The sequence below is a fragment of the Oncorhynchus clarkii genome, chromosome 17 (assembly GCF_045791955.1).
Source record: "Oncorhynchus clarkii lewisi isolate Uvic-CL-2024 chromosome 17, UVic_Ocla_1.0, whole genome shotgun sequence".
Classification (NCBI taxonomy): domain Eukaryota; kingdom Metazoa; phylum Chordata; class Actinopteri; order Salmoniformes; family Salmonidae; genus Oncorhynchus; species Oncorhynchus clarkii.
Window position 1 is genome coordinate 31,271,285 of NC_092163.1, and position 22,510 is coordinate 31,293,794.

Sequence of the window (22,510 nt, forward strand, 5' to 3'; positions counted from 1 at the left end):
ACAGAGACAGCCAGCGAGCGCCCGCCCGACCGACAGGGACAGCCAGCGAGCGCCCGACAGAGACAGTGAGTGAGCGAGCGCCCGACAGAGACAGTGAGCGAGCGAGCGCCCGACAGACAGAGACAGCGAGCGAGCGCCCGACCGAGACAGCCAGCGAGCGAGCGCCCGACCGAGACAGCCAGCGAGCGAGCGCCCGACCGAGACAGCCAGCGAGCGAGCGCCCGACCGAGACAGCCAGCGAGCGAGCGCCCGACCGAGACAGCCAGCGAGCGAGCACCCGACCGAGACAGCCAGCGAGCGCCCGACCGAGACAGCCAGCGAGCGAGCGCCCGACCGACAGAGACAGCCAGCGAGCGAGCGCCCGATCTACAGAGACAGCCAGCGAGCGAGCGCCCGCCCGACAGGGACAGCCAGCGAGCGAGCGCCCACCCGACCGACAGACAGCCAGCCAGCGAGCGAGCGCCCGCCCGACCGACAGACAGCCAGCCAGCGAGCGAGCGCCCGCCCGACCGACAGAGACAGCGAGCGAGCGCCCGACCGACAGAGACAGCCAGCGAGCGAGCGCCCGACCGACAGAGACAGCGAGCGAGCGCCCGACCGACAGAGACAGCGAGCGAGCGAGCGAGCGCCCGACAGAGACAGCGAGCACCCGACAGAGACAGCGAGCGAGCGCCCGACAGAGACAGCGAGCGAGCGCCCGACAGAGACAGTGAGTGAGCGAGCGCCCGACAGAGACAGTGAGCGAGCGAGCGCCCGACAGACAGAGACAGCGAGCGAGCGCCCGACAGACAGAGACAGCGAGCGAGCGCCCGACAGACAGAGACAGCGAGCGAGCGCCCGACCGAGACAGCCAGCGAGCGAGCGCCCGACCGAGACAGCCAGCGAGCGAGCACCCGACTGATAGACAGCCAGCGGACGAGCGAGCGAGCAACCGCCCGACAGAGACAGCGAGCGAGCGCCCACCCGACAGAGACAGCCAGCGAGCGAGCGAGCCCGACAGAGACAGCCAGCGAGCGAGCGCCCGCCCGACCGACAGGGACAGCCAGCGAGCGAGCGCCCACCAGAGACAGCGAGCGAGCGCCCGACAGAGACAGTGAGTGAGCGAGCGCCCGACAGAGACAGTGAGCGAGCGAGCGCCCGACAGACAGAGACAGCGAGCGAGCGCCCGACCGAGACAGCCAGCGAGCGAGCGCCCGACCGAGACAGCCAGCGAGCGAGCACCCGACCGAGACAGCCAGCGAGCGAGCGCCCGACCGAGACAGCCAGCGAGCGAGCGCCCGACCGACAGAGACAGCCAGCGAGCGAGCGCCCGATCTACAGAGACAGCCAGCGAGCGAGCGCCCGCCCGACAGGGACAGCCAGCGAGCGAGCGCCCACCCGACCGACACAGCCAGTGAGCGAGCGCCCGCCCGACCGACAGAGACAGCGAGCGAGCGCCCGACCGACAGAGACAGCGAGCGAGCGAGCGCCCGACAGAGACAGCGAGCACCCGACAGAGACAGCGAGCGAGCGCCCGACAGAGACAGTGAGTGAGCGAGCGCCCGACAGAGACAGTGAGCGAGCGAGCGCCCGACAGACAGAGACAGCGAGCGAGCGCCCGACCGAGACAGCCAGCGAGCGAGCGCCCGACCGAGACAGCCAGCGAGCGAGCACCCGACTGATAGACAGCCAGCGGACGAGCGAGCGAGCAACCGCCCGACAGAGACAGCGAGCGAGCGCCCACCCGACCGAGACAGCCAGCGAGCGAGCGCCCGACCGAGACAGCCAGCGAGCGAGCGCTCGCCCGACAGAGAAAGCCAGCGGCGCTCGCTCGCTGGCTGTCTCTGTCGGTCGGGCGGGAGCTCGCTCGCTGGCTGTCTCTGTCGGTCGGGCGCTCGCTCGCTGGCTGTCTCTGTCGGTCGGGCGGGGGCTCGCTCGCTGGCTGTCTCTGTCGGTCGGGCGCTCGCTCGCTGGCTGTCTCTGTCGGTCGGGCGCTCGCTCGCTGGCTGTCTCTGTCGGTCGGGCGCTCGCTCGCTGGCTGTCTCTGTCGGGCGCTCGCTCGCTGGCTGTCTCTGTCGGGCGCTCGCTCGCTGGCTGTCTCTGTCGGGCGCTCGCTCGCTCGCTGGCTGTCTCTGTCGGGCGCTCGCTGGCTGTCTCTGTCGGGCGCTCGCTCGCTGTCTCTGTCGGGCGCTCGCTGTCTCTGTCGGGCGCTCGCTCGCTGTCTCTGTCGGGCGCTCGCTCGCTGTCTCTGTCGGGCGCTCGCTCGCTGTCTCTGTCGGGCGCTCGCTCGCTGTCTCTGTCGGGCGCTCGCTCGCTGTCTCTGTCGGTCGGGCGCTCGCTCGCTGTCTCTGTCGGTCGGGCGCTCGCTCGCTGTCTCTGTCGGTCGGGCGCTCGCTCGCTGGCTGTCTCTGTCGGTCGGGCGCTCGCTCGCTCGCTGGCTGTCTGTCGGTCGGGCGCTCGCTCGCTCGCTGGCTGTCTCTGTCGGTCGGGCGCTCGCTCGCTCGCTGGCTGTCTCTGTCGGTCGGGCGCTCGCTCGCTCGCTGGCTGTCTCTGTCGGGCGCTCGCTCGCTCGCTGGCTGTCTCTGTCGGGCGCTCGCTCGCTCGCTGGCTGTCTCTGTCGGGCGCTCGCTCGCTCGCTGGCTGTCTCTGTCGGGCGCTCGCTCGCTCGCTGGCTGTCTCTGTCGGGCGCTCGCTCGCTCGCTGGCTGTCTCTGTCGGGCGCTCGCTCGCTCGCTGGCTGTCTCTGTCGGGCGCTCGCTCGCTCGCTGGCTGTCTCTGTCGGGCGCTCGCTCGCTGGCTGTCTCTGTCGGGCGCTCGCTCGCTCGCTGGCTATCTCTGTCGGGCGCTCGCTCGCTCGCTGGCTGTCTCTGTCGGGCGCTCGCTCGCTCGCTGTCTCTGTCGGGCGCTCGCTCGCTCGCTGTCTCTGTCGGGCGCTCGCTCGCTGTCTCTGTCGGGCGCTCGCTCGCTGTCTCTGTCGGGCGCTCGCTCGCTGGCTGTCTCTGTCGGGCGCTCGCTCGCTGGCTGTCTCTGTCGGGCGCTCGCTCGCTGGCTGTCTCTGTCGGTCGGGCGCTCGCTTGCTCGCTGGCTGTCTCTGTCGGTCGGGCGCTCGCTTGCTCGCTGGCTGTCTCTGTCGGGCGGGCGCTCGCTCGCTGGCTGTCTCTGTCGGGCGGGCGCTCGCTCGCTGTCTCTGTCGGTCGGGCGCTCGCTGGCTGGCTGTCTCTGTCGGTCGGGCGCTCGCTGGCTGTCTCTGTCGGTCGGAAGCCTGGAGGTTCTTATTCAATTCATATGCACATTCATTCATACATAGCTTATGCACAAAACTTTATTCAATTTATTGAATCAGTTATTGTTTTCTTGCGCAAACCGCAAGCAACACCTACAGTGCATTGCGAAAGTATTCGGCCCCCTTGAACTTTGCGACCTTTTGCCACATTTCAGGCTTCAAACATAAAGATATAAAACTGTATTTTTTTGTGAAGAATCAACAACAAGTGGGACACAATCATGAAGTGGAACGACATTTATTGGATATTTCAAACTTTTTTAACAAATCAAAAACTGAAAAATTGGGCGTGCAAAATTATTCAGCCCCTTTACTTTCAGTGCAGCAAACTCTCTCCAGAAGTTCAGTGAGGATCTCTGAATGATCCAATGTTGACCTAAATGACTAATGATGATAAATACAATCCACCTGTGTGTAATCAAGTCTCCGTATAAATGCACCTGCACTGTGATAGTCTCAGAGGTCCGTTAAAAGCGCAGAGAGCATCATGAAGAACAAGGAACACACCAGGCAGGTCCGAGATACTGTTGTGAAGAAGTTTAAAGCCGGATTTGGATACAAAAAGATTTCCCAAGCTTTAAACATCCCAAGGAGCACTGTGCAAGCGATAATATTGAAATGGAAGGAGTATCAGACCACCGCAAATCTACCAAGACCTGGCCGTCCCTCTAAACTTTCAGCTCATACAAGGAGAAGACTGATCAGAGATGCAGCCAAGAGGCCCATGATCACTCTGGATGAACTGCAGAGATCTACAGCTGAGGTGGGAGACTCTGTCCATAGGACAACAATCAGTCGTATATTGCACAAATCTGGCCTTTATGGAAGAGTGGCAAGAAGAAAGCCATTTCTTAAAGATATCCATAAAAAGTGTTGTTTAAAGTTTGCCACAAGCCACCTGGGAGACACACCAAACATGTGGAAGAAGGTGCTCTGGTCAGATGAAACCAAAATTGAACTTTTTGGCAACAATGCAAAACATTATGTTTGGCGTAAAAGCAACACACCATCCCCACTGTCAAACATGGTGGTGGCAGCATCATGGTTTGGGCCTGCTTTTCTTCAGCAGGGACAGGGAAGATGGTTAAAATTGATGGGAAGATGAATGGAGCCAAATACAGGACCATTCTGGAAGAAAACCTGATGGAGTCTGCAAAAGACCTGAGACTGGGACGGAGATTTGTCTTCCAACAAGACAATGATCCAAAACATAAAGCAAAATCTACAATGGAATGGTTCAAAAATAAACATATCCAGGTGTTAGAATGGCCAAGTCAAAGTCCAGACCTGAATCCAATCGAGAATCTGTGGAAAGAACTGAAAACTGCTGTTCACAAATGCTCTCCATCCAACCTCACTGAGCTCGAGCTGTTTTGCAAGGAGGAATGGGAAAAAAATTCAGTCTCTCGATGTGCAAAACTGATAGAGACATACCCCAAGCGACTTACAGCTGTAATCGCAGCAAAAGGTGGCGCTACAAAGTATTAACTTAAGGGGGCTGAATAATTTTGCACGCCCAATTTTTCAGTTTTTGATTTGTTAAAAAAAAGTTTGAAATATCCAATAAATGTCGTTCCACTTCATGATTGTGTCCCACTTGTTGTTGATTCTTCACAAAAAAATACAGTTTTATATCTTTATGTTTGAAGCCTGAAATGTGGCAAAAGGTCGCAAAGTTCAAGGGGGCCGAATACTTTCGCAAGGCACTATATAACAAACTCTGAACACCGTGACAACACAATGGATGCAGAGGACGTGACAAACTCGAAAAGGGAAATGGTTGCTTAGGAGGTAAAGGGAAAGTCAGATGTTTGGATTAAATTTGACTCGTGGAAAATACTGGAGATAAAGAAAAATAAGTTAAGGACCGAGGGCTGCGTGCATATTGTGTGTGCCAAACAGGTGCTGTATAGATTACAACAATGTTTCTGACTGTTTGGAACAATGTAAACACTACTAAATAAATTAGAAGTGTACCAGAGAGTCTGTTGTACTACAGCAAACACTAAAAACAGTCACATTCATTTGTGAATGCAATTTCCAAAAATGGAACAGTTTATTTAAGCTAATTATTTAAGGCTTGCTTTATTTTAGAACTAAAATAAAAGGGAGGCAGACAGACAGAGCGGGCCAGACAAACAGAGAGACAGAGGGAGATAGAAGGACAGACGGAGGCAGAAAAAGGAAATGGGGCTAGAGAGGGAGCGAAATGTAGGCCTATACCTGTGTTTTCTGCTTCTAGGCTGTCGTGGGGGCTCCCCTTGAGGATCCTGGAACATGTCCATGAATATGGGCTCAAACTTCCGAAAGATCACAGTTGACACTTCAAAGGTTCTCTCCAGGCGGCCCATGCGATTCCGAAATTCCTGAGATAAGTTGGACATATCCGACCATTTCTTCATCTTGTTGAAGAACTGAATCAAACTGAAACCAATGTATGAAAATAAATTACATTAACTTACGAGTTATGGAAAGAATCACAGTGCACATAAGTGCCATCAAAGTATTCATACCCTTGACTTATTACACATTTTGTTGTGTTAAAGCCTGAATTAAAAATGGATTACATTGGGGAGGTTTCTCACCCATCTAAACACAATAACCCATAATGACCAAGTGAAAACATGTTTTTAAAAATGTTTGCAAATTTATTGAAAATGAAATATAGAAATATCCCATTAGATACGGATTCAATACTGGTTAGAATCACCTTTGGCAGTGATTACAGCTGTGAGTCTTTCTAGGTAAGTCCCTAAAAAGCTTTTCACACATGGATTGTACTGTTAGGTTCTAATTTTTCAGAGTAAACAACCTCACAGACACTCGATATGCTTAACCAAGTTTAATTCTTCCCAAAGGGTCGACACACCTGTATTCAGACAAAAAAAAACAATTTCACACAAGCACTAATATTTAACCCTTTCTCCTAGGCTGAGTCTCCTCCTCCACCACAACTGAACAGCCAATGCATCTCTGCTGCTAGACAGAACCTTAGTGATACCCGTTCTTCCTCACTTCATCTAACCTGACCTCTAACCCAAAGTACTCACTCCTCCCCAACTCAAGGCTGTCATGGTTATTGATACCAGACACTCTCTTCTCCTCCCAGAGGATCCCTGATGGATAACAACAAAAATATCCTGACAATGTAAACGTTATACATTACTCTCTCTCCCTCAGTGACATTGTTAGTTTCTAAGATCTCCACCCGTCTCCCCTTATCAAATGCCTGCCACATGTACTCGCTTCCCTGCACTCAACACATTCCTAGCTTAGTTGCACACACTATATACTTTCCTCCAATAACCCTTAACCTCTGGTGTAGACCCTCTAAACCTAAGCTCTCCATCAGTGACATGACTAAGTATATCTTAATATTCTCAGAACCCAACAGTACAAAATGTCCATTATTTTCTAAATTCAAGCCCTTCAAATTGCTTGATGATCCTCGCTAGACAACAATTTAAGTCTTGACAGATTTTAGCAAATTTAAGTCAAAACTAACTCGGCCACTCGGGAACATTCATTGTCTTCTTGGTAAGCAACTCCAGTGTAGATTTGGCCTTGTGTTTTAGGTTATTGTCCTGCTGAAAAGTGAATTAAATCGCCCAGTGCCTGGTGGAAAGCAGACAACCAGGTTATCCTCTAGGATTTTGACTGTGCTTAGTTCCATTCAGTTTATTTCTTATCCTGAAACTCCCCGGTCCTTAACGATTACTAGCATACCCATTACATGATTTAGCCACCACTATGATTGAAAATATGGAGAGTGGTACTCAGTCATGTGTTGTATTAAATTTGACCCAAACATAACACTCTGTAATCAGGATTTAAAAAAGGTAATTGCTTACCCACATGTTTTGCAGTATTACTTTAGTGAGTTGATGCAAACAGGATGCAAGTTCTAGAATTTTTGTATTATGTATTTTGGATTAACTACAAAGTTCTCCTATCACGGCCATAAAACTCTTAACTGTTTCAAAGTCACCATTGGCCTCGTGGTGAAATCCACGAGCAGTTTCCTTCATCTCCGTCAACCTGAGTTAGGAAGGATGCCTGTATCTCTGTAGTGATTGGGTGTATTGATACACCATCCAAAGTGCAATTAATAACTTCACCATGCTCTAAAGGATATTTAAAGGTCAGCTTTTTAAAAACCAATAGGTGTCATTATTTGCGAGGCATTGGAAAACCTCCCTGGTCTTTGTGGTTGAATCAGTGTTTGAAATTCCCTGCTCGGCTGAGGGACCTTACAAATAATTGTGTGCACGGTACAGAGACATACAAAAAGTCCATGCAACATATGACTTGTTAAGCAAATGTTGATTCCTGAAGTTATTTTGGCTTGCCATAACAAAAATGGGTTGACTCAATACATGTTTTATTAGTTTGGAAAAAGTAAAAGGTGTGAATACTTTCTGAAGGCACTGTAAATTGTGGGAGGTTTGGGGACCAAGCCTCTTATCACTGACCTCAGTTTTGACGTCCTGAGTATTCGAGTCAGGGACACACAGTTGCCTTCCATCACCCCCTTACCCACAGTGGGTGTGGAGCCCTTTCTGCAGGCTGCATAGAGAGAGCAGGCTAGCCAATGAACTACTTCCCCCTGAAAGAAAGACAAGTCAGAAGTGTATGGAAAATGACAGTAAGTCACAGTGCTTTATGCTATACCGTATATCGGGGTATTTCGAAACACAGACGGTATGATTTTCAATACGGTAAAGAAAAAAGTATGAATATACACAAATTTGGAGGGTTGGGGGCAACCCCAGACAGAAGGGTCTGCAGGGGTGAGTGCTACACCACTACTTATAACTATTTTAACCCTTCTACAAGTTCAGCAGCCCCGCAGAAATCAAATTAAAATTTTAAAAAATCCCCATCAATCTGTCTATTTAAGCTAGCGATATATTTATTTTTTGCATGGGCTGTCTCAATCCACCATATCCGCTGATATCACCCTTACGATTCTACGGTGAAAGGTGGCAGAGCTACAGCGGTGTTTGTCAGACCATGAGACATCCCCCCCGCCAACAAAAAAAAAAGAAAGAAATGGTCTTCTCACAATAAGAGCTGTGGCGTGCAAACAGTTTGGCCTAGAAACTACTATGACCCTTATGTGGAAAGATGACACGAACAGGAAGGCATTCTCTGTTTTGCTCTACTACTCCCAAAATCACCACGGGACTCGTCTGAAGTCGGTACAGCATCTTCTGACAACTTTGGTCTGTAGCTTCCGAACAGTTGGGTCATTTCAGTGTGCTGACCACTCTGTGGAAAGGTGAGTTTCAAACACGTTTTGTTCTAGGACGCCCACAAGCCTCCCCTGAAGGGCCCCGGGACCAGTTTTAAAAAAGTGAAGTATATATGGATCGAATCCCCGGACGCCGATGATGTGGATGTCAATTAACGGGATGGCAGCCATAAGAAGTTAACGGGATAATTGTCATCAACAACCGCTGAATTGCATAGCTCCACATTCAAATAATATTACTAAAAATATTTATATTCATGAAATCACAAGTGCAATATAGCAAAACACGGCTTAGCCTATTGTTAATCCACCTGTAGTGTCAGATTTTGAAAATATGCTTTACAGCGAAAGCAATCCAAGCGTTTGTGTAAGTTTATCGATCGCTCGACAAAACATTATGTACACCTAGCATCAAGTAGCTTGGTCACGAAAATCAGAAAAGCAATCAAATTAATCGTTTACCTTTGATGATCTCCTGATGTTTTCACTCACGAGTGTTACACAATAAATGTTCCTTTTGTTCCATAAATATTATTTTTATATCCAAAATACCTCCGTTTGTTTGGCGCGTTATGTTCAGAAATCCACAGGAAAGCGCAGTCACGACAACGCAGACAAATTCCAAGTAGTATCCGTAATGTCCACAGAAACATGTCAAACGTTTTTTTATAATCATTCCTCGGGTTGTTTTTAAAATATATAATCAATAATATATCAACCGCAACTGTATTTTTCAGTCGGAGAGGGAAAGGCAATGGCTGCCCAAATTCAGTTATGCATACAAAACGCTGCTGGCACCCGGCCATACAATGACGCAATGTTATCTTTCTTGCTAATTTTTTTAAATAAAAGCCTGAAACTATGTCTAAAGACTGTTGACACCTTGAGGAAGCGATAGGAAAAGGAATCTGGTTGATACCCTTTTAAATGGAGCAAAGGCAGGCTATGGAACATGGAGTTTTCAAAATAGAAGCCACTTCCTGGTTTGATTTTCCTCAGGGTTTCGCCTGCAATATCAGTTCTGTTATACTCAGACAACATTTGACAGTTTTGGAAACTTTAGTGTTTTCTATCCAATACTAATAATAATATGCATATATTAGCAACTGAGACTGAGGTAAACTGCCTGCTACTCAGACCCAGAAGCTAAGATATGCATATTAATTTGGGTAGAAAATACTCTGAAGTTTTTAACTGCTTGAATGATGTCTGTGAGTATAACAGAATTCATATGGCAGGGAAAAACCTGAGAAAAAAATCCAACCAGGAAGTGGGAAATCTGAGGTTTGTAGTTTTAACTCTTTGCCTATCCAAGATAGTGTAAATTTGGTCCGATTGCACTTCCTAAGGCTTCCACTAGATGTCAACAGTCTTTAGAACCTTGTTTCAGGCTTCTACTGTGAAGGGGGAGCGAATGAGAGCTGTTTCAACCAGGTGTCTGGCAGAAGGCCATGAGCTGGTCACGCGCGTGAGCGTGACCTGCGTTCCATTGCATTTCTAAAGACAAAGGAATTGTCGGGTTGGAACATTATTGAAGATTTATGTTAAAAACATCCTAAAGATTTATTCTATACATCGTGTGACATGTTTCTACGAACTGTAACGGAACTTTTTGACTTTTTGTCTGGACCTAGTGCTCACGCCTCATGAATTTGGATTTGTGAACTAAACGCGCAAACAAAAAGTAGGCATTTGGACATAAATGAGGGACTTTATCGAACAAAACAAACATTTATTGTGGAACTGGGATTCCTGGGAGTGCATTCTGATGATCATCAAAGGTAAGTGAATATTTATAATGCTATTTCTGACTTTATTGACTCCACAACATGGCGGGTATCTGTATGGCTTGTTTTTTTGTCTGAGCGCTGTACTTTCGCCGTAAAGCTTTTTTGAAATCTGACACAGGGGTTGCATTAAGGAGAAGTATAGCTATAATTCCATGCATAACAGTTATCTTTTATCAATGTTTATTATGAATATTTCTGTAAATTGATGTGGCTCTCTGCAAAATCACTGGATGTTTTGGAAGCAAAACATTACTGAACATAATGCGCCAATGTAAACAGATTTTTGGATATAAATATTAACTTTATCGAACAAAACATACATGTATTGTGTAACATGAAGTCCTATGAGTGTCATCTGATGAAGATCATCAAAGGTTAGTGATTAATTGTATCTCTATTTCTGCTTTTTGTGACTCTCTCTCTTTGGCTGGAAAAATGGCTGTGGTTTTCTGTGACTAGGTGCTGACCTAACAAGTTACTCTTTAAAATGGTGTATAATACTTTTTACTTTTTATTTTAATTATGAGATGTCTGTTGTTTGAATTTGGTGCCCTGCACTGTCACTGGATGTTGTCATATCGATCCCGTTAATGGGATTTCAGCCGTAGGAAGTTAAGGCAGCCCACACCTCTCTGATTCAGAGTTTGGGTTATATGTGGTAAACACATTTTAGTTGAATGCATTCAGTTGTACAACTGACAAGGTATCCCCCTTTCCTTTTCCCTAATAGCATTGATGCCAAATCGAATTTTTCAAATACTTTTGCTATATAATTATTTGATACCCTAAGGGGTCCAAAATCAAATAGAAAAATGATCCTTGTCCATCTTTTTTTTTATTTTTAGCTTAGTAGAACCCTCCCGATGTGCAAAATGAATATCAAAGCTGACGTGCATACCTATATAACGTAGGTAGACAATGTAATGACACCACAAAAAAAATACAGCGCTACATGTGCAACACAGCATTCCTAACCTAGCCCACTATGTCTGCTGTGTGGATTAAGCAGTCAACAAGTCGAGCAGTCATTTGAAAGACTAAGAACATTTCAGCGAGAAAAGGCCAAATCCATTAACTTCTTCGATATAGGGGGCGCTCTTTTAATTTTTGGATAAAAAAACGTTCCCGTTTTAAACAAGATATTTTGTCACGAAAAGATGCTCGACTATGCATATAATTGACAGCTTTGGAAAGAAAACACCGACGTTTCCAAAACTGCAAAGATATTATCTGTGAGTGCCACAGAACTGATGCTACAGGCGAAACCAAGATTACATTTCAAACAGGAAATGCCCCAGATTTTGAAGGCGCTGTGTTCCAATGTCTCCTTATATGGCTGTGAATGCGCAAGGAATGAGCCTACACTTTCTGTCGTTTCCCCACGGTGTCTGCAGCATTGTGACATATTTGTAGGCATATCATTGGAAGATTGACCATAAGAGACTACATTTACCAGGTGCTCGCTTGGTGTCCTCCGTTGCAATTATTGCGTAATCTCCGGCTGCGTGTATTTTTCCATTTGCTTCAGAGGAGAAACCCAACTGCCACGAATGACTTATCATCGAGCGGCAGGGTAGCCTAGTGGTTAGAGCAGCAACCAGAAGGTTGCAAGTTCAAACCCCAGAGCTGACAAGGTACAAATCTGTCGTTCCTGTTCCTAGGCCGTCATTGAAAATAAGAATCAGTTCTTAACTGACTTGCCTAGTTAAATAAAGGTAAAATAAAATAAATAAAATCGAATAGATATGTGAAAAACACCTTGAGGATTGATTCTAAACAACGTTTGCCATGTTTCTGTCGATATTATGGAGTTAATTTGGAAAAAAGTTTGGCGTTGTGATGACTGAATTTCCTGGGTTTTTTCTTACGTGATGAACAAAACGGAGCGATTTCTCCTACACAAATAATATTTTTGGAAAAACTGAACATTTGCTATCTAACTGGAGAGTCTCCTCATTGAAAACATCCAAAGTTCTTCAAAGGTAAATTATTTTATTTTAATGCTTTTCTTGTTTTTGTGAAAATGTTGCCTGCTGAATGCTAGGCTTAATGCTATGCTAGCTATCAATACTCTTACACAAATGCTTGTGTAGCTATGGTTGAAAAGCATATTTTGAAAATCTGAGATGACAGTGTTGTTAACAAAAGGCTAACTAAGCTTGTGAGACAATATATTTATTTCATTTCATTTGCGATTTTCATGAATAGTTAACATTGCGTTATGGTAATGAGCTTGAGGCTATGATTACACTCCCGGATACGGGATTGCTCGACGCAAGAAGTTAACGCCAAGATAATAGAACTCATCAAGACATCTCTGTCGTGGATGATGTTGTCTTTCGCGGACTGGTTGAGCACCTCGAGCCCCGGTACACACAGTAGGCACTATTTTTCCGACGTTGCTGTACCGGAGTTACACAGTATTGTTGAAAACGCACATCAACCTGCTATGGCCACCCCTCATAAGCCTGGTTCCTCTCTAGGTTTCTTCCTAGGTTTTGGCTTTTCAAGGGAGTTTTTCCGAGTCACCGTGCTTCTACACCTGCATTGCTTGCTGTTTGGGGTTTTAGGCTGGCTTTCTGTACAGGACTTGATGTATGAAGGGCTATAGAAATAAATTTGATTTTGATTTGATATGGGCGTCACTGCTATTAGCTTCACGACTGACATTTGGACCAGCAATGTCAGCCTCATGAGCATGCTGAGTCTGACAGGACAGTTAGTCGACGAGGATTTAGTACGGAGGAAAGCCATATTGCATGCTCAAGAATGTGCTGGATCTCATACCGCTGCTGCCATTTCAATGGCATTTGAGAACAAGTTTGAAACATGAACACACTCCTAGCTCCATTCAAACAACTGACTTGCGAAATAAGCTCATCAACTGTGTCATGACTGGCCTGTGAGGATCAGGTTACAATGGATCACAGCTCTACAGAGATCTTTCTACAGAGAGGTGTAGAGGGATTGACCGGGGGGGGGGGGGGGGGGGGGTGTTATGACCTCACACCCATCGTAAAGTATAAGGCAGCAGCCCAACTCCTTCCTAGTCTCTAATGTGAGGGACTGGAATGTGTGTGCCTTAGGAAGAGTTTACAGCCCGGAAATACAGGTCAAATAAATGGACTTTGGGACATTATATTTCATCAGACAAAATGGTGGTAACAATGGTAGATGGAATATGAATATGAAAATGAATGTTGATTTTGTTATGTTATTAATAGTTAAATAAAGATGTTATGACAAACATTGTAACTTGAGTTAATGTATATGTGCTGTTTACATACTTTGTTGTGTAGAGAATATCCAGATGAAAGAATGTTTTGGTGACGATAAGACTGATTTTAGTCGTCTAAATGAGATCCTACTAAATCCTAATACCTTGAAACGAGATACGCCCCAGGGAACCCAGAGACCATGTCAAAGACGGAAACGCCCGAGGGCATAAAACATGCGAGTTAAGAATTTACATGCAGACTAAGTTGACCACGCGCTGCAGCCTGAGGTATACGACTTGTCGTGACCCCGAAATGCAACACGACGTTGAAGACAAAAGAAAATCTATGAACATTTAAGTTTATGGTGGAGTGGCTATTCTGTATCTAAGAAGCACTGTATCTAAGAAGGTGAATTCAAGAAGGACCAACCGTTTATTCTCTTCAAATCATTGGTAGTCTACACTGCCGAGGTTTTTGGATATAAAGAGACTTTATTGAACAAAAGGAACATTTGAGTAAATTAATGTCTGAGTGCCACCATATGAAGATCATCAAAGGTAAGGGATTAATTTTATCTCTATTTCTGAGTTTTGTAACGCTTCTGCTTGGCTGGTTACTGTTTGTAATCATTTGTCAACTGGGCTGTTCTTGGCTAGGTTGCCTACTGGTTAGAGCGTTGGACTAGTAACCGGAAGGTTGCAAGTTCAAACCCCAGAGCTGACAAGGTACAAATCTGTCGATCTGCCCCTGAACAGGCAGTTAACCCACTCTTCCTAGGCCGTCATTGAAAAAAAAGAATTTGTTCTTAACCGACTTGCCTAGTTAAAAAAAGGTAAAATACAAATAAATAAAAAGGGTATGCTTTCGCCGAAAAGCATTTTATAAATCTGACACCGTGGTTGGATTAACAAGAAGTTAATCTTTAAACCTATGTAAAATATGTTTTGTTTTCTGAATTTTTATAATGAGCATTTCTGTATTTGAATTTGGCGCTCTGCAATCTCACTGGATGTTGGCCAGAGGGACGCTAGCGTCCCACATACCCTAGAGAGGTTAACACTTTTTCGGTTACTACATAATTCCATGTGTTATTTCATAGCTGAGGTCTTCACTATTATTTGACAATGTAGAAAATATAAAAAAGAAAACCCCCAGAATGAGTAGGTGTTTCTAAACTTTTGACTGGTCCGTTTATCTACAGAAATAAAAACAGATCCTGCTTCTGTTGCCTGTTTGAGTGTTTGGTTGATAGCCTCCTGATTCAGTGAGCACCAAGCCTCAAGATAAAAAAAAATAATAAACAAACGTGAAATTTTAAATCTTTGCTATGCTGTAATAAAGGCTTCAACCTTTTTTAAATTTAGACCAGCCCAGCAGGTATAATAATGTAGTAGTGCTTACACTGTTCCAAATTGTCAGGAAAATTATAGCAGCCCTCCCCTCGATCTCCTTGTTGTTATTATTACTATTATGATCATTCATTATAATAATAAGTAATGTAAATGTCAGTAGTAGGCTTAGTATAGCAGAATTATATAACCACCATCGAGCTGTAGGCCTTGGGTTGCAAAAGGTCGGAAACTTTCCGGGAAATTTTCCATAGGAGGTTAAGCCCGGGAATTTAGCTTAAATTCATTTTTAAAAAGTTAGCTTATAACAGTTAACCTTTTATTTGGGATACACATGGCAAGTCTAGGTCTTGTGGCATATTTGGGTTAAACGATCCCCAATTCAACAGAATTGAAAATCAGCCATTTCCAGCAACAATAGTCATTTACAACATTAACAATGTCTACACTGTATCTGATCAATTTGATGTTATTTTAAAAAAGAACAGTTTTTTTCTATTTTCTTTCAAAAACCAGGACATTTCTACGTGACCCCAAACTTCTGAGAGATAGTGTACATTTCACATTTCCTAAGTATTTTCATGGAGCCCTGTCAAAACGACCATCGGGTTCTTCTCCCCCGATTGCTCAGTTTGGCCAGCTCTAAGAATAGTCTTGGTGGTTCCAAAATTCTTCCATTTAAGAATGATGGAGGCCACTGTGTTCTTGGGGATCTTCAAAACTGCAGACATTTTTTGGTACCCTTTCCCAGATCTGTGCCTGGACACAATGCTGTCTCTGAGCTCCACGGACAATTCCTTTGACCTCATGGCTTGGTTTTTGCTCTGACGTGTACTATCAACTGTGGGAACTTCATATAGACAGCCTTTCCAAATCATGTCCAATTAATTGAATTTACCACAGGTGGACTCCAATCAAGTTGTAGAAACATCAAGGATAATCAATGGAAACAGGATGCACCTGAGCTCAAATGCAAGTCTCATTAGCAAAGGGTGTGAATAGGTATTTGTTTATTATTTTTCACACATTTGCAAACATTTCTAAAAACCTGTTTTTGCTTTGTCATTATGGGGTATTGTGTGTAGATTGAGATTAAAAATATATATATATATGTTTTAGAACAAGGCTGTAATGTAACAAAAATGTGGAAAAAGTCAAGAATACTTCTGGTCTGAATACTTTCCGAATGCACTGTATGTAATGGAATTGAAAGGAACTAACAATCAAAAGGGAAAACCATTCACAATAAATGCACACAAAATGGCGAGAGTGCATTCTGGAGAGACGTGCCTTGTGCATCTAAGTCACATTCCCCATTCTGGAAAGGTGGCACCGAAGAGGATGGATGACATTTTACATGCTCCTAACCAACTGTCTATTTTGTTCGTAACTTAATATGTACATAATGTTTCTTCTACCGTCTCTTATGACCAAAAATAAGAGTGATTACTCACCACGAACTGGAAGAAGCTTTTTCGTTTAGCGAGTCTGACGAGAAGGATATACTGCTTTGCAGGAAACAGGCCCTAATCCCCGTCATATGCGTTAAGAGAAGGGCCGCGGGTCAGGCTGCCTTCTGAGAATCCGTAGCGAGTCAACTCCCACTGCCATCCATTCTACTGGCTAACATGCAATAATTGGAAAATAAAATTGATCACCAACGATTACCCTACCAACGGGACATTAAACACTAATATCTTACGCTTCACAGAGTCGTGGCTGAACGATGACACGAATAATAGAGCTGGCGGGATTTTCCATGCACCGGCAGAACAGAGAAGAAGCTACGCCTGGTAAGATGAGGGGTAGGGGTGTGTTGCTATTTATCAATAACAGTTGGTGGGCGATGTCTAACATTTAAGAAGTCGAATTAGGTAGAGTACCTTATGATAAGATGTAGACTACACTATCTACCAAGATTGTTCTCATCTAAACTCAGCAAAAAAAAAAATGTCCTCTCGCTGTCAACTGCACTTATTTTAAACAAACTTAACATGTGTACATATTTGAACAAGTTCGACAGAAATGTGACTAACAGAAATGGAATAATGTGTCCCTGAACAAAGGGGGGGTCAAAATAATCAAAAGTAAGTCCGTATCTGGTGTGGCCACCAGCTGCATTAAGTACTGCAGTGCATCTCCTCCTCATAGACAGCACCAGATTTGCCAGTTCTTGCTGTGAGATGTTACCCCACTCTTCCATCAAGGCACCTGCAAGTTCCCAGACATTTCTGGAGGGGGGGCGGCCCTAGCCCTCACCCTCCGATCCAACAGGACCCAAGCGTGCTCTATGGGATTGAGATCCAGGCACTTCGCTGGAGATAGCAGAACACTGACATTCCAGCCTTGCAGGAAATCATGCACTGAACAAGCAGTATGGCTGGTGGCATTGTCATGCTGGAGGGTCATGTCAGGATGAGCCTGCAGGAAGGGTACCACATGAAGGGAATAGGATGTCTTCCCTGTAACACACAGCATCGAGATTGTCTGCAATGATAACAAGCTCAGTCCAATGATGCTGTGACACACCGCCCCAGACCATGGCGGACCCGCCACTGCCAAATCGATCCCGCTCCAGAGCACAGGCCTCGATATAATGCTCATTCCTTCGACGATAAACGCAAATCCGACCATCACCCCTGGTGAGACAAAACCGTGACTCATCAGAGAAGAGCACTTTTCCCAGTCCTGTCTGGTCCAGCGATGGCGGGTTTGTGCCCATATGCGACGTTGGTGCCAGTGATGTCTGGTGAGGACCTGCCTTACAACAGACCTACAAGCCCTCAGTCCAGACTCTCTCAGCCTGTTGCGAAGAGTCTGAGCACTGATGGAGGGATTGTGCGTTCCTGGTGCAACTCGGGCAGTTGTTGTTGCCATCCTGTACCTGTCCTGCAGGTGTGATGTTCGGATCCTGTGCAGGTGTTGTTACACGTGGTTTGCCACTGCGAGGACGATCAGCTGTACGTCCTGTCTCCCTGTAGCTCTGTATTAGGCGTCTTACAGTAGACATTGCGATTTATTGCCCTGGCCACATCTGCAGTCCTCATGCCTTCTTGCAGCATGCCTGTTTTAAAGAGTCAGTAAGGCCTCTTTTGTGTCCTAAGTTTACATAACTGTTACCTTAATTGCCTACCGCCTGTAAGCTGTTAATGTCCTAATGACCGTTCCACAGGTACATGATCATGAATTATTTATGTTTCATTGAACAAGCATGGGAAACAGCGTTTAAACCACTTACAATAAAGATCTGTGAAGTGGATTTTTACAAATTATCTTTGAAAGACACGGTCCTGAAAAAGGGATCTCTTTTTTTGCTGAGTTTATATTATTCATTTATATTATAGACCGATGCTGGCATTAAGACCACACTCAACCAACTAAGGACATAAGCAAACAAGAAAACGCTCATCCAGAAGCGCCGCTCGTAATGGCCATAAAAATGGCTTGTACTTTAACAGCAATGATTCCAACCTAGACTTGTTTTCAATAAGAACTTCTACAGTAATGTGTACAGTAGGCCTGAATTTTTCATCTTCGTCTGTACTGTTACTTAGTGCAAACCTATCAGTAGTTAGCTAACTTGCTTGAGCTAACATTAGCTATTAGCTGTGTACAATACCAGGAGATTGTTTGAAAGAGAAACTCATACTACTATGAGACAGTACTCCCTTATTTCTGCTTATCGTCTTTTATAAAATAACAATACCTTGCTGGGGGACTTACTTTTCCACTGTCGAAGCAATGTTTCCTGAAGCACTCTGACCTGTTCTGAAAGAATTCCCTAGGTATACTGCAATGCTGTGGATGTTTGGTCGGGACGTGTCGTTAAATTAATTTGTTTGTTTTGATTGACTCCTTACTAATCACTTCCCCGCACAAAACACATTGAAGAAGCTCCTTGTTGATTCTCAAAGCGTGTATGAAAGAGAAACTCATCGGTGTATTGACTTTTCATGACAATGGAGCTCAGTCTGAACTTGTTGCAAGCAGGAGTCCATTTGGCGAGTGGGAATGACAAATCAGTGGCTTACAGCGCCTTATCTGCAGCACTGCAGCGTGTGTCGGAGTGATCTTCCAAGAAAACTCTCCCACTCGTGCAGTTGCCAAACTGAGCTGACACCGCTGCTAAGCAGAGAGCGCACTGAACAGAGACCGCAGTCGCACTTGGCCAAATCAATTAATTAAATAATTATACATTTACACGTTGCGACACACCATTGGAATTCTACAGCATTTCAAATTAGGCCTAAAGGTTTCAAGGACAAAATTACATGTATAGAAGTATGTTTTTGTTGTAGTGGGGACAGTAAAATTAGCCATAAAAAAATGTATTAAACATGTTATTTTGTATTTTTATGTTAAACTCACAACAATAGAAAAATCTGCATTAATATTGTCTAATAGAACACATGGGGGAAAAACGAACGGAGACATTAATAAATGCATTTCTATAGCTTCCGTTTTGGAAGCTGAGGTGACGTGCCAAGATGGCGGTTCAGTACACAGAGCCCCCTATCAGTCATCTGTTGTATATATAAATTGTTGTTCGAAGTTGTGAAATTATCTTTGAAGTGATATGAAAGTAGAAGGATTTGTTTATAGAACCGTACTGCAATTGAGAATCGATTCACAATTACATGGAGTATTTGGATGTTTTGGCTTCAACAACCAATTTGTCTTTAAAACAGAACATGTAGGGTCCATGGACTAGAAGGAGTAACGTTTGCCCAATAATGGACTTAAAGGAGACAGTTACATTGGGGTGACCAGACGTCCCTGTTTTCCGGGGACAGTCCCCGTTTTTAGTGGCCTGTCCCCTGTTGAAGCTGTCCCCGGAAATGTCCCTGTTTTTAACAGTGCATTAAAAACAAACTGCAAAGTGAAATAATATTTTACGTGGCATTAAAGACCGGGCAGCAGAGCCTACCGGTTGACGTCTCAATCACATTGTGCTTGTTTTCTCCAGCAGAGGGGGCTGCTCGCTATAGCAGCTTCATTCACTCTTCTTCTACTAACTACTTGCGCTAGTTTTAGAGAAAACTGCTGTGGAAAACTCAGCCAGAAGTGAATCCACAACATCACCACAAACATATCTTCAAGCCAGGTTAGTTACAATCTTTTGAGATACTAGCCGATGTTATGTCACAATGTATTATATAGATAGATGATCTGCTCTATAAGGTTTTAAATAAATTATGCTAGCTAACTTTAGCTATGTAGACTAAGTTAGCTAGCTACTGTCACGGTAACTTAGCTAGGTTAAAAAACGTTCACATGTAAACATGCAGTGGACGGGCTATTTTGAAAATATTATTATATTAAATTAATGCGCAATTAATTATGAGAATATTTATTTGTAGATTACAATTTTTATGGTTTGGCATTATAATAAGTAGTGTGAAAATATATTTTGAAAATTTCATGGATAACATTGGCATAATGTTTTCTGTTAGAGTGGAGAGGAAAGAGAGGAGGAAGACTGGATAGGAAGAAGAGTGAAAGAGATAGAGGAGGAAAGGTTAAGATATGATTACAGAGCCTGCCAATTTATTATTCCAAACAATGTTTGGAATACAAAAATTAGGCAAGCAATGGGAATCTGTTAACCAAAGTATTTTATCAAATAGTGTACTATTTATTATTAAAAATTAGAGAGGAAAGAGAAGGGAAAATTAAGGAGTAAAAAGAGTGAAGCGAAGAGAGTGTAGAAGAGTGAGGTGGAAAGGTAAAGAGAAGGAAAGGAAGAGAGCAGGAAGACGAGTGAAGAAAAGAGGAGAAAGATTGGAGCAGAAGAAAATGGCTCTTTCCAAGAAACAGAATGAATGATACATGGACAGCAGCAAGAAATAGGTTCACGGTTCCTATGCTTATTGTGAAGACAAACTTCAACCTCCCCTGCCAGGAGTTCATGGAGAAGCTGGCCAAAGACAGAGCAATCGTTAAGAAGATACATTCTTCTGAGAAATATATAGATTAGGTTGGTATAAGTTATATTATGTAGTTACCAATCACATCATCATCTTATTTCTTTATTAAGTATTTCACATGTACTATTGCCTGATTTTTAAATTTGGCTCATGTTCTCACATGCTCTTATTCTACCCAGACTACCAGGACCACTGCATGGCTGTTCAGATTCTAACAGGCACACTGTGATAGAGAAAACAACTATATTACAGAATATATTACAGACTAACTTGTTCTGTCTTGTCTGTAGTGTTTCTGTAATATAGTTGTTTTCTCTATCCCAGTGTGCCCGTTAGACTAAATACATGAAACCGGAATTGTCCCCCTTTTTTTATTTCATAGATAATAACATTGTATATTTTAATTATATATTGACCACCGAACTGGAAATGTCGATGGTTTTAATTTCAGAAAACTGGTCACCTTAAGTTACAATGAGTTCATAAAAAAAATCGTCCTCCATAATCTTTAACGGAACTGACCGCGACTGGTGTGTTCCCAAATTAGTTGAGTTAGTTAACTAGATAGACAACCTAAAGTCTAGCATTGTGACCGATGTCGCAAATTACCAGTTCCCTGTCTTGGCAAGTGGGCTGGTTGATGGAAAATAGTGTTATTTACTATGTTCAGCTAACGTTAGCTAGCTAGCTAATTTCTATATGCGCTAAACGACTAACTTTCAAAACGAACAACGTTAGTAACATTGCTAACACAACTAACGTTACCAAATATAAATATGAACATTTACGTTACGCTGAACACACGCGACAGGAGAGTTAAGACCGTCCATGTCCGGCCGCATTGTTGATCCCACAATATCTGCTCCCAACGTCCTAAACAAAGTACCGCTAAGAGACTACGTCTATCTAAAACTACCTAGTTTAATAATATAGCTAGCTACTGTTAGTTAGCTGGCTAGTTTACCTCCAGTGTGTATGTATTCCAAATCGACTTGAAGTTTTGCATGGCTTCAGATGCCGTCTGTTCGTCCATATTCAGCTCCTGACAAAGCATTTCCAAGCTCTTTCGGACGGAGCTCTCGTCCGTCCGCCCGGAGTCGGAATCTGACTCGTCTCCCCGCATTTGTAAATCTAAGTTACAGTGGCAGAGAAATTAAAAAATATAGCTATCTATGTCAACAAAGCAGTCCAGAGACACCACAAACACACCACCGGTCATTGAATTCCCACAATGCACTGTGGTGCAATTGGCGCGAAAACGGATCCTTTCTGACCAATGAGTAAAGGCCCCAGAGGGCAAACAAAGGAACGTAAACAGGGATTGCGTTTCAAAATCAAAGTGTGCAGTCCAAACACATGAAAGACACACCCTATCACCTCAGCGCTTTTATTTTTTAAATATTTTTTTATCAACAACAAATCAATACAGGAAGTACATGTGGGAACACACTTGTATATATAAATAATGTACAAAGGATAATTGGGCTAGGAGGTATAATATCACATTACACAAGGACCTTATTAAGGGACATACATACATTATTATTCTAACAGCTTTTTTTTTTTAGTAGAGTATTTAATTGTCTTAAAATACAGGTCAATTTATTTTTGTAAGGTAAGACAATGTGTTTTGTTTGTAAATTTACATTTATGAAATTTGGCCAAAAGAATAATGAAATTAATTACATAAAATGTTTCAGCTTATTTCTAT

The 22,510-nt window shown here is 44.4% G+C and overlaps 1 protein-coding gene across 1 annotated transcript in view; it reads right to left on the minus strand.

Annotated features, from left to right (window-relative positions):
• The window catches only part of LOC139370693 (retinoblastoma-like 1 (p107)), a 58,027-nt gene extending 35,758 nt beyond the window's left edge, over window positions 1-22,269 (minus strand). The window contains exons 1-3 of the mRNA XM_071110322.1: window positions 21,764-22,269; window positions 7,734-7,867; window positions 5,485-5,685 (exon numbers count right to left, since the gene is read on the minus strand). Of these exons, the coding sequence (XP_070966423.1) occupies window positions 5,485-5,685; window positions 7,734-7,867; window positions 21,764-21,922 (494 nt within the window). The 5' untranslated portion in view covers window positions 21,923-22,269. The remainder of the gene's footprint in view (window positions 1-5,484; window positions 5,686-7,733; window positions 7,868-21,763) is intronic.
• Between the last annotated feature and the right edge of the window lie 241 nt (window positions 22,270-22,510).